The sequence below is a fragment of the Hemicordylus capensis genome, chromosome 1 (assembly GCF_027244095.1).
Source record: "Hemicordylus capensis ecotype Gifberg chromosome 1, rHemCap1.1.pri, whole genome shotgun sequence".
Lineage (NCBI taxonomy): Eukaryota > Metazoa > Chordata > Lepidosauria > Squamata > Cordylidae > Hemicordylus > Hemicordylus capensis.
The window spans coordinates 189,416,764-189,432,251 of NC_069657.1; the positions used below are offsets into that span (position 1 = coordinate 189,416,764).

The 15,488-nt window shown below is 42.4% G+C and overlaps 1 protein-coding gene across 2 annotated transcripts in view; it reads right to left on the bottom strand.

Moving 5' to 3' along the window:
* The window catches only part of GCG (glucagon), a 41,490-nt gene that overhangs the window by 7,385 nt on the left and 18,617 nt on the right, over positions 1–15,488 (bottom strand). For both annotated transcript variants that reach the window (XM_053283519.1, XM_053283518.1), the window contains exons 2-3: positions 8,075–8,175; positions 3,005–3,058 (exon numbers count right to left, since the gene is read on the bottom strand). In XM_053283519.1, coding sequence (XP_053139494.1) covers positions 3,005–3,058; positions 8,075–8,172 — 152 coding nt within the window. In that variant the 5' untranslated portion in view covers positions 8,173–8,175. The remainder of the gene's footprint in view (positions 1–3,004; positions 3,059–8,074; positions 8,176–15,488) is intronic.

Sequence of the window (15,488 nt, forward strand, 5' to 3'; positions counted from 1 at the left end):
AGTTTGGTTGTAGATACAAGTCTTAAAATTATATGGCTGGCAGAGCTCTCCCAGGTCATAGGTATGGGAAGGTCCATCGTGGAGAAAGTACTAGTATGGCATGTTTTAAGGTCTCCAAGGGAGAAACCTCAAGAACACCAAGGAATGGCATCTGTAGTCCACCTCTTGTCCCAATCAAGATTTGGGGCACTTGGGATGGGTATCAATGTCCAGTGTCCCTGATCAGTTTGCTCATACCTCAATTGTGTGCCATACCACACCTGTCAGTTTGAAAACCCTGGCTTTGGCCTAGTTCAAGGCATCCCTCAATAGTTGCCTACAGGGATATACATCCACCTCCAGAACAATGGCGTGGGGATGCTTCACTTGATAGAAATGTTGATGTACTTGCTAGTGCCACAAGTTAGAGTAGTGATGGGAACAAGCTGCCTTGAGATGTTTCTTGTAGTGAGATGTGTGGTAAATGCAACATGTCATCTCCTGGGCTGCCACTAGCTTTGCTACAAGTCCCCATCCCTCACCTTCCCCCAGAGAGCCTCCAGCCAAGCCAGTGGTGTCACAAATGCAGTTCATCCACTCCTAATCATGAGAAAGGCAAACAGCATCACTCAGGGAACTGAATTGGCTCAGGGCTGATAGGGTAGACTATCCCCCTGATAATTCCTTTTCCAAAATACCACAAATGCAGAAATTTAGCACGCACGTGTTCCCACTCTTCTACCATTATACTGGCTTTGGACAGACGTTCCTTTTGCTATCTCTTTTCCTCATGTTTCAGATCCCTATAAAGTTCACTGAATGGCAAAGAACTGGGTTTCTGTCTGTTGGGGGCCCATGCTCTGTTGCTGTAGAATGATTCCCCATATGCATCTTTTTGCACTACATTCCTAGATCTAGCTTCAATCTTTCTACCAGTGTTTCTTAGAATCCCTTTTCCCCACTTGGTACACTTCTTCAATTACATGGTGCTTAATTGTTTTTTGGGTTTTCCCCCCTTCAGAGTTTCATGAGAATTAATGTCAACATCGCTGAGCATATGTGGATATCGCTCCGTGTTCTCAGAAGCAATTCCACTTTTCATTAATTCTGTTAAGGGGTTTTGATTAAAACCTACATACAAGTAAATATACACCTATTAACTTGAATAACTCCACATTACAGGTTTTAGGAGTTCATACAAAATAATGTACATCTATACATTTATAGTGTGTATGCATGTGTTATACAAGTACGTGCATCAGAGAGCTGTGATTAGTCGGCTTTATCTAAATCAATCTTCACTTGGTATCATTCCAATGATCATGTATTTGCCTTCACATTAAGTGTGATGCAGCTCATATATGCTTTTGAGAGAATATATTTTGGATTATATTACATATGTGGATAACTCCAATGACACATATATAGGGGTGTGCACAAAACTGCCTGGCCCGGTTCATGTTTGAACCAGACCCGAACTGGACTGGGCCAGTTTGGTTTTGCCCCCCATTGAAACCCCCCCCCATTTGGTTCAGTTAAGGGATTAGTCACCCCCCCATTTTTTTTTATTCTTTAACTCATCCCCTCCGGGGGGCTTCTCTAAGGTGGCAAGGAATATGCAGAGGTTCCCTCTCCCCCACCAGCCTTTATGCAAAAATTGCACAGTTTGGGCAGTCTTTGGCCCTTTCTGGGCTTATTCCTTGGTGCACCAGCCATTTTGGAGGCTGCTATGCATGTGCAGTGGGACCCTACATGGCCTGGGCCACACAGGGTCCCAATGCGCATGCACGGCAGCCTCCAAAATGGCCACCGCCCTGGGGAATAGGCCCAGAAAGGGCCGAAGACCACCCAAACTGGGCAATTTTTGCAAAAAAAGAAGGCCGGCAGGGGAGGGGGAACCTCTGCCGACTCCCCGCCACCTTGGAGAAGCCTCCTGGAGGGGATAAGTTATAAAAGGATTTTTAAAAAATAGGCTTGATGAACCCCCAAACCAGGAGGTTTGGTCCGGGGTCAAGCCAAACTTGGAGTGGTTCAGATCGACCCCAAACTTTTGAACCAAACTGATTCAATGTCAAACTGGTTCAGATTTGAACTTGTTTGCACATCTCTACACATATATCCTATCTACTGTGCTACTGTGCTCATGTCATGGGCACGTTCCAGATTACCCGCTCAACAGCGGGTAAAAAGCTTCGGCACTGGGCAGAGTGCATTGAAAACATAAATAAAAGCTGTTGTGCAAAGCCGCCAACAGGGGGAGCAGTCTTGAGAAAACTCCACAATGGGAAAATACAGCTATTTATTTGTGCCGCACATGTGACGTTAGAGTACTGTAACGTGGTAATAAAATCAAAAGCAAGGCATCGGAAATGTGAACAGCACCTTGCTGTTAGCTCAGGGACATCTGTGTCACAACACAGTAGGTACAGAAGCACACTTTGCAGATCCATAGTGACATTATGGAAAGGGTTAATCTGGAAAGTGCCATGCTGGTGTTAGATACACAGCTTACAATGAGTTTTCTCTTATTGTTTCATTTGCCCAAATTTTGTTGAATTCAAGTGATTTTCAACATTTCATTTAAGCTGCTACCCTAAAGCCACTTAGTTGGTAGCTTCTAATGTAGTTTGCCAATAAAGCTGTTCCAAGATGAGGGATGTGCATGTGAAAACAGATTTCCACGCATGCATCATTTTTCTGGATGCTCCTCCATTGCATGCCCATTGCCACCTAGGTGTTTAGTTCCATCAGCACCGAGAGCACCAATCACCTGTTTGGAGGCCTGTTTTCAGGACCCTCCCACTGGATCAGTATAAGGGACAGTGCTGTCCATCTATTCAGCAGGGGAGACTATTCAGGTGTAGCAGCATGCAAGGACACCTGCAGTGGAGCAAGTGCGTTGAGGAATGTGCAGATTGGTTAAGATTGGGGTTTCAGCCCTTCCCAGTCTGTTTTTTTTTTTTTAAAATAACTTATGATAATTTATTTTTGTTCCCCTGTATGTCAAAATGTTCAGTTCAAGTACCTTGAGAGCTGGTCCAAAAGGTTTTCTTTCTCTCTCTCTTCAACTCCTTGTTGTCTGTGGCAGAGGTCCATAGGAGAAGGTTATTGAAATGGCACTGGCACAGGTGGACTAAAGTTCCACTTATTAGTTCAACACAACAATGACTTTTCATGGCATTTGCATGTATTGGGCAAGAACCAGACATGCATGCCATTACTTCTACATTGAATGCCATAAAGTCTCTAGACTTTTGGGCTGTATCCTAAATGGTAGTTCTACAAATGGAGGAACTTCCGTTTGTGCAAGGGGTAGGCGTTGTTTTTTTGTCAATCCCTGCTTCCTGCTGCAGCCCCACCCCAGCATGATGCATGCCATCCTCTTCCAGAGGATCCCCTGACCCTCATGGGAAGATTTTCAGGGAGTGCAGGGAGATTGATGAAAATGGCTCCTCCCCTCTAGCACTAACAGAAGTTCTTGCATTGGTGGGAGAGCAATTTAAGATACAACCCTTTGTCATTTATTAAAGACACTAGTTATACTTGGAGAACACCTGATTATTCTTGATAAACCCATGAATTTCAATACCTAAGAATGCTTAATCCTGTTTGCTGATATAACATTTGGTCACTAATGTGACTTCCAGATTAGGACAGCTAGGGAAGCAACAGTACATTCCCGATTCCTGATTCCTGATTCCTGATTCTTTTCCTCTGTCTGATGTATAATTTTAAACGTAAACACACACACACACACACGCATGCACGCACACACATAGACATACACACACGTATTCAAACCAAATGTCAGAACTGACACATTCCCCCTAACCCACAACTGGACTTTAATAAGTTAAATTGTTTCCAGATTGAAAACAAATTTGTTTCCAGGTTCAAAGTCAGATCATGTGTCTGTCCGTTCTATTCCTCAGAACTAATTACTCAGTTATTCATTATTTCACAATTCAATTAGAAAGACAAATCGAGCTGCGACAGTAATTTGAAACAAACTGGTCTAATATTAGCGAGCTAAAGACTAACATCTTTAATGCATCAGTTAACATCTTCCCCTGCTTGTAGCCATCTAGTCTCGGGATGAACTAGCTGCTTAAAAACTGCATGTCATGTTTAAAGGCTGCAGTAGGATTTGTAACAAATGAGTTGGTTGACGCACTTCTTTTAGGCGTGGAGTGCTAAAAAAAATGGGGGAGAAAAGTAGTCAGCTATGGACAGAGCGGTTCTTTGAATCAGCTCCAACACTGCTCTTTTTCTAGCATTATTCAGGCAGTGTGTTTTATAATCAAAAACCTTTATTCATTTGCTTAGGTAAATATGTCAAGGATCAAGCTATACTGTTTGTTTCATATTAACTTGTCATGGGCATGATCCTGTCCCTGTCAAACACAAGAGGGAGGACCTGGTGCCTAGGTCCATGCAAGTGGAAGGACCTGGTGGCAGTGTACATGGGTATGCACAGGTCCTGGTCCTGAGCATACCCATGCACACTGGGAGCTACCTTGGGCTTGTGCGCTGAAGGCCACCGAGTCACAGCTGTGCCATGCTGTGCCTTATCTAGTGCCAGAAGGCAATGGCATCCCACACTCAAGCATTTAGCATCCGCACCATCACATGCAGTTTTCTCTTACTTGGATCAAATGTAGGTTTTCCAGAGCCACAGCCCAGCTTTCTGAACTGCTGTACTGTAGTGTGTTCAAAAGGGGCCCTTGCTGATGAACCAGAACCAAAGGAGAACTGGGAATTCCTTGTCTACATGCTAGAACAGGGATTCTCAGTGTTGGGTCCCCAGATGTCATTGGACTTCAAATCCCATAACTCCTAGCCAAAGACCTCTGGGCCTGGGGATTATGGGAGTTGAAGTCCAATAACATCTGGGGGCCCAACGTTGAGAATCCCTGTGCTAGAAGGCTGCAGGGTGATGGCCAGGGAGCTGCCCCCTAGAGGCCTCCTTTGCAACCAGCATAGCCAGGAAGGGCCTCTCCTTTCTGGCAGCAGTCTCCCTGCTCTGCCCTTCAAGAGCAGGATCATGCTCATGGGGGATTTTCTTTTTTTTTTCATTCCTCTTGATTAATCAGTTGGTTAACCCATTAGGGCTTTATTCAGCAGAATGCTGGCACAACTTAAGAACTGTGATTGCTGGAAGTCGACACACAAAGAGCAAAAGAAGCAAAATAGAAAAACACATGGCAGTGAAGCAACAATGCATGACAAACCAAATACTGATGTGTGAGACCGCAAAGTACTAGACGACTTTGACTGTCAGCATCAGAAACAATGGAGAATACAACATTATGAAGGACGACGATGAAAATGAAGGAAATGAAACACAGAGACCATATGTTTATTTTAGAAGTTCCAAGTAGTGTGCTTGTTTCAGTCACAAGACTATATTTTATGGTGTACTTTATGCAGCAGTGTTTTTCCTTATTCCAGGAAACACTGGGGATCCATGGGAGCTTATCTGGAGGTCCTTATCAAGAGAAGATAAGTAATGGCAAGGAAGGAATGATGGCTTACTCACTGCCACCCGTGTTCCCTTGAAATCCACAGCTGCAGGGGAAAGTTGAGTGTGTTGTATATCCCACCCTCAGTTCAAGCAGTTCTACAGTGATGCCCAATCAAGCTGGTGCCTACATGAACAGAAAGGATGCCCTAGACCGGGGCGGGCACTAGGTAACTCTGAAGCTACTGGTGGCTCCAGGACTTTTTTGAGGTAACCTTCCAGGCATTTGGACTTCCTTTTGTGACAGGGATTTGGCCTTTCAGTTTGATAGCATTACATTTTTTATTCCTTCTCTTTTTGTTTTTGGTAAATTTGTGGTTTAATCTACTATCACTTGTTTCCTTTAAATTGATGGGTTTTTTTTAGCTGGCTGATGATGTTGTTTGAAAAATATGTTGCAAGCTGCCTTGAGCATTGTTTTAATGGAAAGATAGAGATAGCAATAGCAATAGCAATAGCACTTACATTTATATACCGCTCTATAGCCGGAGCTCTCTAAGCGGTTTACAATGATTTTAGCATATCCAACAGAAGGTTCTCCTGCAAGTATCCCATTGAAATTAATGGGGGTTACGCTCCTGCACCATTCTCATTCATTTCTGTAGGGACTGACCAGAAGAACTTCTCTGTGCACTGGATCCACAGTCTTTATTCAGCCAACTTTTGTTGTGGAGATATTCCAATGAGTGTTACCACATATTTGTATGTAAAACATATTTATATATGTTAACCTGCTAACTTGGCAAAGAGGCACCTTTTACCGTGGTGATTCTCTTTATTTAACAGGGGGAGAATAACTGGCCCTGTCAGTACTTCCAGTGACTGTTGCTGGTGTGTATCTTATGTTTCTTTTAGATTGTGAGCCCTTTGGGGACAGGGATCCATCTTATTTATTTATTATTTCTCTGTGTAAACTGCCCTGAGCCATTTTTGGAAGGGCGGTATAGAAATTGAATTATTATTATTATTATTATTATTAGTATTAGTAGTAGTAGTAGTAGTAGTATTATACATATTATTACCACATATTTATATGTATTTCTAAAATATGCATGAATTGCAAATTATAAATTGATACATTAATTTATAATTGAATCAAATGTATACGTTGGAAAGGTATTTCTAGATATGGAGTGCTGGAGAAGGAAGCAGTGATCAGAGCCACCTTGTGCAAACCTAGCTGGTCACCAAGGGTGCCAAAACTTGGGGGGGGGCGCATTGGTGTAGGGGCTGCTGCCCCCTGCAGTGAATAACTGCAGTGGCTCCCAGTGGCAGCTATTGTGTGGCAGGTGGCAAGGAAGCAGATGATACCTTTAAAAATCTGTAAAATGGCCTGCCACTGCCACCCTGCCCTCTGTACTGCTGCCCTACTCCGTGCGGAGTCCTCCCCTGACACCCGCCCTGCCCTCGCTGCTCAGCTGGCCATTGTGCATGCATGGCAGCCATTTGAGGTGCAGGTACAGAATATAATTTTACCAGAATGTGAGGGGAGGGTGCCAAAGTCATACTTTGCCTAGGGTGCAAAAAACACCCACCCACACCGAGGGCTGGTTCTGGCAGTGATAAGTGTATCACAAAGAGATGGCATTGAGCCCTTTGGGGAAAGGTGTGCATCTATCAGACTGTGCTGCTGGCCCTGAATGCTGGGATAGTGTAGGCTGTAAGTCAGGATGGAAAGACAAATGGATAGATGGACGGACGGATGGATGGATGGACAAATGGATGGGAAGATGAATGGGTGGATGAACATGTGACCTTCTAGCACTGCCTGCATACTTGTTCATGTTCAGTCCAATCCTGTGCAAATTGACTCAGAAGTAAGCCCCACTGTGTTCAGTGGGGCTTACTCCTTGGAAAAATGTTCATAGGACCACAGCCATAGCTTGATAAAAGTGCCTTAGCTTCGCATCTTTTATCATGCCTTCTCTTTCATTTATGGCATCAGGTACTCCCAATTAGAACTTTTTTCCTGAGTGGCAGTTTACGTGGGGGATTGGGGTGGGGCGACCATTATGCTTACCCGCTTCGTTTAGTGTTCATTAACCACTGTACAAAATCTTGAGCTCGTCTCGTGTCCAAGTACTTGCTGTAATCGCTGGTGAATGTACCTTGTGAGTGACGTTTCACTTCATTCAGCTGTCTAGAGTCATCTAATGGTTCGGCCTGGGAAGCTTTGAATGATCTATAAGTGCGGTTTGTGACAAATTAATTGCACTGAAGATTGCACATTTGAAAGGTGCTGTACCTTGTACCAACCTCGTTAAATATATTTTTATATGTTCTAAAGATAATGTCTGCTAAGAAAAGGATCATTAGTTGCTTAATCAAAGCTTAGTAACAGGAGAAACAGATTCTGTGTTTGGACAACAACAAACACAACCAAAAGTCCAACTGGTTGAACTAACATCCCAATGAACTGCTGCAGGTTACACTGGCTTATGTTGATGTCTAGTGAAAAAAAATGTTAGTAACTTAAGGAGGGTGTCTCCATGCCAGATAGCCTTCTGTTATAAGAAAATGCATTTTCCACATTGGTGTGAGGACCGTATTAAAGATCTGATATTTAGTGTTTACCTGGATTTCTCTTCTGTTTCTTGAAGAGGACTTTGCCAACTGCTTTGTACAATCATTAAAAGCAATCCAGCCACAAAGTACATGCTTTTCATTTTCATCACCTGCGGGATAGAGATGGAGAAAAAATAATCAGCATAATGGACCCATTTCAAACTGGCTGTCAGGTAGGCTATGGGGTGGAGATTGCCTTGGTCGGCCAGATGGATTATCTCCAATTGGGAATCAACAGGGGGTTGAACCCCTTGGATCTCTTGGAAGCTTTCAATACCATCAAGCATGGTATCCTTCTGGGCCTCTTGAGGGGCCTGGGATGGGAACCACAGCTTTACAGTGGTTCCATTCCTACCTTTGGGGTAGATTCCAGATCGTATTGCTTGGAGACTGCAAAGAGAGAATTGAAGTATGGAGTTCCACAAGGCTCCATACTGTCTCCAGGGCTCTTTAACATCTATGAAACCGCTGGGAGAGATCATCAGCAGATTTGGTGCTGGATGTTGTCAATATACTGATGACACCTAGATCTTTTTCTCCATATCACCTTCGTCAGGAGATGGCTTAACCTCTCAAAATGCTTGCTTAGAATCAGTTATGGGCTGGATGAGAGGGAGAACAAATTGAAGTTGAATGGGAGGTACCCATTGTGGAATGCCGGAACTTAGGAAGTGGTTTAGATCTTCCTGTTCTGGATGGGGTAATACTTCCCCTGAAAGATCAAGTACATAGCTTGGGAGTACTGCTGGACCCAAACCTCTCCCTGATACCTCAGGTGGCAGTGGCCAGGAGTGCTTTTTATAAACTTCAGCTGATACACCAGCTACGTCCATTTCTTGAGATAAACAGTGGAGCATATGCTGGTAACATCTAGGCTTGACTACTGCAATGTGTTCTACATTGAGCTGCCTTTGTAAGTAGTTCAGAAACTGCAACTGGTACAGAATGCTGCAGCCAGGTTGGTCACTGGGTTAACCCATAGAGACCACATAATTCCTATTTTTAAAAAACTGCACTGGCTGCTAATTAATTTCCAGGCAAAATACTGGTTATTACCTACAAAGCCCTGAATGGCTTGGGCCTAGAGTATTTAAGAAAGCACCTTCTTCTTCTTCACCTATAAAGATCATTGGAAGAAGTCTGGTTGTGGTTGCCACCACTTGGTGACAACCCAAAACCAAGTCTTCTCTAGTACTGCCCCAAGGCTCTGGAACACACTCCCAAATGAAATCAGAATCTGCCCATCTTCTTTGGTTTTTAAACAGCTTATGAAAACACACTTGTTTCACCACACTTGTTTCATCATACAGTTATGATGTGTAATTTTATGGTGTTCCTTTAACAGTAATTTTAATCTTTTTAGTTGCTGTTTGTTTAAATTGTAAACCGCCTTGATATTTTATATAGGGCTGTATATAAACGTGTTAAACAAATGTATTTTGGCTCCATTGTACATACTAGGGCACTTAACAGCCATTCAAGCCATACAGCCTCCATGTGAAAGCCACCCAGATTGCTCTCTGTGTTAGTTCTCAATGGCCATAGTATTTGAAAGACGCTAGCCACATGAGAAATGCCCATGCCAGTGCTTGCACAGTCATGCGGCTGTTGGCATAGGCATGGAGACTCCTTGTCCATCTATACTGCACTGTGTGATTCAAGTGGGATTCAAACATTGCAACAACCCCCACATGGAACAAAGCAATGCAGAAACAAAATGGCACCTTCCATGTGGTGAAGTAATGTAATCTGCTAGCCTTACTTAGAGCAACTTGCACTGAGAATAGTTATACTTACCTAGATCTGGGGTGTTAGAGGGACTTTGTATGAAACCAACACTCCTGTGCATTAGTAGATACTGGTTAGTGTATTGGATTAGGAGCAGGGAGTCCTGGGTTCAAATCCACACTCAGTTATGAAGCTTACTGAGTGATCTTGGGCCAATTGGTAACCAACATTCTGTGCGCTGCAACCTCAGATTTAGAAAGCCACCTAAATCTGCTGCACATGTAAAAGACAGCCCTGAGGCTGTTGCAAAACTCCTTAAAACAGCGTGTGGGCAGTTGCTTGCACTACTTCCATTAGAAACAACAGAAGTGGCATGAAACAAGGTCCCATGTGCTGTCTTGAGGTGTTTCACGACAGCCCACCCCCACAACCGCCATGTGGCTTCCTACTTCTGAGGTTGCGCTGCACAGAATGTTGGCCACTATTTTTTAGTCAAAATGAGATTTTTGTGAGGATAACATTGTGGGTGTGTGGTGGGTAGAAATGTGTATGCTGTCCCGAGTTCCTTGGAAGACAAGCAGGTTAGAAATGTAACAAATGTTGTAAGTGTTACAGGGTTCAGAAGAAGACTGGATTTCACCACACTGTGATAGGGTTTCTCCTGAGAGCTAACATCAATTGGTACAGTCCAACAAAATACAACCATGACTAAGAGCCAAAGCACACTTGACATTCAATGCTTCTTTAGTCCTAAGGGCCTTCGCTTGGGGCACCACACTTTCTTCCTGGGGCAAATAGCCATGGTGGGGGCTGATCTGGATTGGGGCCATGGTGGGGGTAAAGTGTCACCCCTCTCTTCATGCCACGGTTCTGACTGGGCCTCCCGTGGCTGCAACTGAGGAAAGAAAAACCAGGGCCAAACATGAACAAAACCTCACACCTATCATTTGGCCCTCCATCCCACGGACAGCGATGTGACGGGCCACATTAGAACTAACTTACTATTGATTGTACTAATTTAGAACTTTCAGCTGAACTTTGTTTTGATTAACTTTTGCGAGTTTGTGTCCAATAACCTCCACACATTTTGTAAGAATACGTTCTCCACTCTTGCTGCCAGTATTGCTGGCATTGCCTTCCTTCTCAAATCCCGCTCCAGCATTCAGTTCCATTCTTGGTGGCGTTCAGCAGTGCAATGCTGCCCCCAGGTGCTTTTTCTTGAGAGGACGTGTTTCCTCCAGAACATTTTTAAATCTTAGGCCCTTCATATATTTATTCTTGCTGGCATCTTGTAATCTTATCCGTTTATTGTGCTTTACATATGAGATATTCCCAATTGCATTTGAAACCTTGCTAACTAAGCAAAGAGGCACCTTTTAAAAGTGGTGATTCTCTCTATTGAGCAGGGGGAGAGCTTAGGCGCATCAGGGACTTCCAGCCATATCCGGCCAACGGGGGCAATGGGGTGGTAGGGAGGTATGCTGCCGCCCCGATCAGCTTTCGTAACAAAGGACGCCGAAGGCGGGGGGGAGTGATGGGAGGGGTAAGTGCACATGTGTTCTATAGTAGAACTCATGTAGGGAAGCAAAAAAAAAAAAGTTTTAAAAAAACAACCAATGTCAGGATTCATTCTCAGACAAGAGCATTAAAAGGGGTTTGCTTTGTGGTGACCCAAACCCAGGCCTTCTCTAGGGTTGCCCTGAGGAACACACTGTCAAATGAAATCAGAATCTCCCTATCTCTGGTTGCTTTTAAACGACTTTTGAAAATACACCTGTTTCATCAGGCTTTTAGTTTATGATGTTTTAAAGTTTTATTTATTGCAATGTTAATGTTTTAACTTTCTCTGTCATTTATTTTGTTTTAACTAATGTTTTAACTTTTCTGTTGTCATTTGCTTTGTTGTAAATCTCCCAGAGACGTAGGTTTGGGGCAGTATAAAAATAGGTAGATAGGTAGATAATCAGCTTATATGACTTTTAGGTTTTGGTTGCTTGATTGGAATGTTAAGCGCCTTGAGATTTTGAATAAATAAATAAATAAATAAATAAATAAATAAAATAAAATAAAATTAAAAAAAACAAAAAAACAGGGAGGACCTGACATGACAGAAACAGTTTCATTATTTGTCATTATTGCAAATACATGTAAAGTAAAGCCAGACTGTGCCACAATAATAAATATATGAATATACATATTTCAGACTGAACATGCAGTAAAGTGACCCAAAAAGTTTGGAGAATTTTTTGTATCAACAAATACACCAGGGGGAAATAAACGTACATAAATGCATTCAAAGATTTTTTTAAAAAACCTTTTCAACAAATCTCCTGTGATTCCACTGAATTTAGCACAGACTGTATAAGATGCTAATTAATCTGTGGGTGCAGAAACGTATTTCTAAAGGATTACTACTGCTACTACTACCACCACTACTTCTTATATACTGCTCTTCAACCAAAGTTCTCAAAGTAGTTTTCATGGAAAAATAAATTACATAAATAAGACAGTTCCCTGCCCCTAAAGGGCTCACAATCGAAAAAGAAAACATGAGGCAGACACCAGCAACAGCCACAGGAGGGATGCTGTGCTGGGGTTGGATAAGGCCAGTTGCTCCCCACCCACCCTGCTAAATATTATAGAATCACCGCTTTAAAAGGTGCTGCATTGCTCAGTTAGCAGGGGTCTAACAAGGTGCAGTTTTTAGAAAGTGAGTTGTCTTGATCCAGGGAACTGTGCGAATGGCATGTGAAGAACTGCGCTGTGGTCATGATTTCCTAGAGGAACAGCCTGCTTCATGCAGTTAATCTACATTATCCCATCGCCGAAGGCAACCTTTTCTTTTCTGTTCAACAGTCAGTTGTAACCCTGCTGCAAAGATGGATGTCTCTTTTTGCTTAGCAGTAATAGTTGCAGGAGCAAGACATTAGGGCATACTTTTCTTGTGTTGTACACCAAGCTATGCCAATACGATTGGTCAAGGAAATTCTACTTTAGGGCAACCAGACAACTAAATAAAGCATAATTGTATTTATTATTTTGACAATGTGCTGTTCTCTGAAAGAGTTCAGAATGACTGGCTTATGGCATTCCTATCCTATATCCTATCGCATTGCCATAGACCTGCTGATCTGCCTTCAGAACATTCTCTGGGTACATTGCTGGCAATGGCAACACTGGTCATGGACATTTATTTCTCTGAAATGAAAATATGGACTGGAGCTACACTGTTCATTCATTCATACAACTCATTCATCTCCTTTGTGGAGAGAGAGATAAATGGTGGAAGTACCAAATATTTGTTTACAGAAATGTGATGCCTTTTTTTTTTCTTGCTTTGCTTGTAAGTTTTAAAAAATTATAGAAATATCAACTAATGTTCATGGCCCAGCAGAATACACACCCACCCACACACACACGAACGTAAGTGAAGCCCATCATTTATCAAAATCATTTTGCATAGATTACATTGCTATGAAAGTTCAAGGAATGAAAAAAGCAGGACCCTCTGATATTGCAGAGGTAACATTCACAGAAAGCACAATATTGGAGTGTTTGACCTAACCACCCCCAATGAGATGATGTTCCTTAGCTAAACAACTCACTCTTGCAGTGAGAGTGGATGGAGCAGCCTGTGTGGGGAGAGTGGCTATTTAAACTGTAAACCTCCCCGCGCATCAGCTGAGAAGCGCAGGGAGCTGTAAAGTCTAAATAGCACTTCTCCGTTTACACACAGGGAGGTTTAAAGAAGCAGCACAAGAGGCGAGAGGGGGTGGAGCAGCCTGTGCTTCTTGTGCAGCTTCTTTAAATCTTCCTGCCCCCCAGCAGAAAAGCAGGGAGAGTAGCTCTTTAAACTGTAAACCAATTTAGTTGGGGGGCTAGAAAATCACAAATAACCAAAACTGCCACCCACTATAACAAAATTGGTGCATAGGGAGGTGGCCCGTGATTGGGCAAAACCACTCTTCGAAGGCCAACAGCATATGTCGTCATCATCATCATCATCATTATTATTATTATTGCCAAAGGGAAGTAAAAAACAGTTTTAAATTTGTAGGATTTCAACTTCAAACATTATTCATTTTATTGAATAAAGGTACATTTGAATCATATTAAATCTGAATCTGAGGAAGATCTTCTACTTCTCCTGGGCATGATGTTGTTTTGGAATGATTGATCTGAGATTATCGAGTATTAAAATATATATTGAGAACAATACCAGTTATAATATGATGATTCAAAATTTCTTCTAAGAAATACACAACAAAATAAATTCCCATTGAGCATTTTCTGGTAAAGTTTTCCACATCCAGCTTTTAGTTCTCATCTCCTCTGGAAAGGAGGTGTGCTTCACATATCAGCCAAATTTACCTCAAAGTCCCTGTGAGGTATCGGGGAACACTTCACACACAATTTAGGTTTTTCACTGTGTGTTAGAGTTAGCCCAATTTATAACTAGAGTTAAAAAAAAATCACTTTTTGTGTCGGTTTTGGGGGGCAACTTCAAACGTAGTAAAGCCTCACAGAAAACCCTGGTAAAGCCTGCTGTCTGGGAAAGCTTGGTGTAAAAAGTAGTGCAGTCATCTTATTTAAGTGACAGGATTGTTTATACAAAATTTGGTATCTGTAGGTCATTGGCAAGTATGACTTTATTTTGCACCAACCAATACACACACACACACACACACACACACACACTTCAAGACCAGAATGTGGATTGCATGTTAACCCTACTTTTGTTCATGGTTGTAACATTTATTTAGATTCTTTTTGTTATAATCTCAAAAAGTTTTGGAAGAGTATAAATGGTATATTGCAATTTATGCACTAACCAATTATTTTATGTTTGGGAGGGGGGGTCTAGTAAAAGCATGGATTCTACAAATAATGTCTAAAATAAAACAAGTCATTGGAAACTGCTAGAAAAAAGAGGAAAGAAATGCAAAGCGATCCTAATCCTCATATTGTATGCTATTCTTCAATCAGAAGTGTCATACCTAAAGTAAAAGTAAAGTTGTGCTGTTGAGTCAGTGTCAACTCCTGGTGACCACAGAGCCATGTGATCTTTTTTGGTAGACTACAGGAGGGTTTAACCATTGCCATTTCTCACGCAGTATGAGATGATGCCTTTCAGCATCTTCCTATATCGCTGCTGCCCGATATAGGTGTTTCCCATACCAGCGGGAATTCGAACCAGCAACCTCTTGAATGCTCTCTAGGCAAGTTACTTCCCCGTTGCACCATACTTAACAGCAGCCTAATTCCCTCCTCCTAAATCTGGCTCAGTGTCCCTTCTCCTTCCACATTTTTAAGCACTTTAAAACTTTATTTTTGTTTAAGAGATCCCTCTGTGCTCACCAGCACTGGAGTACATAGTAATATTTTAATTAACAAGAAAAGAAACTGACAAGGTTCTCTAGAGTTCAAATGTATGAGGATATTTGCCTTGTATGCAAGGCAATTTGCTTTCTCTGTCTGGGAAAGGAAGGAGAGGCAGGCAGGTAATGCATAACGACATTGCCATATGATGTAAGTCTGGGGTGCTGTCTGCTGTGGACCAGCATCCAGGTTAATAAATCAGGGAAAGTCTTTCCTCACACTAGAAGCTGGAGTGAGCTCTATGGTGACTGTGAGGAGTGCTAATACCTGCAAACTGAAGAGAGGTGTGAGAGGAAGATTCCCAGATGATAATTAA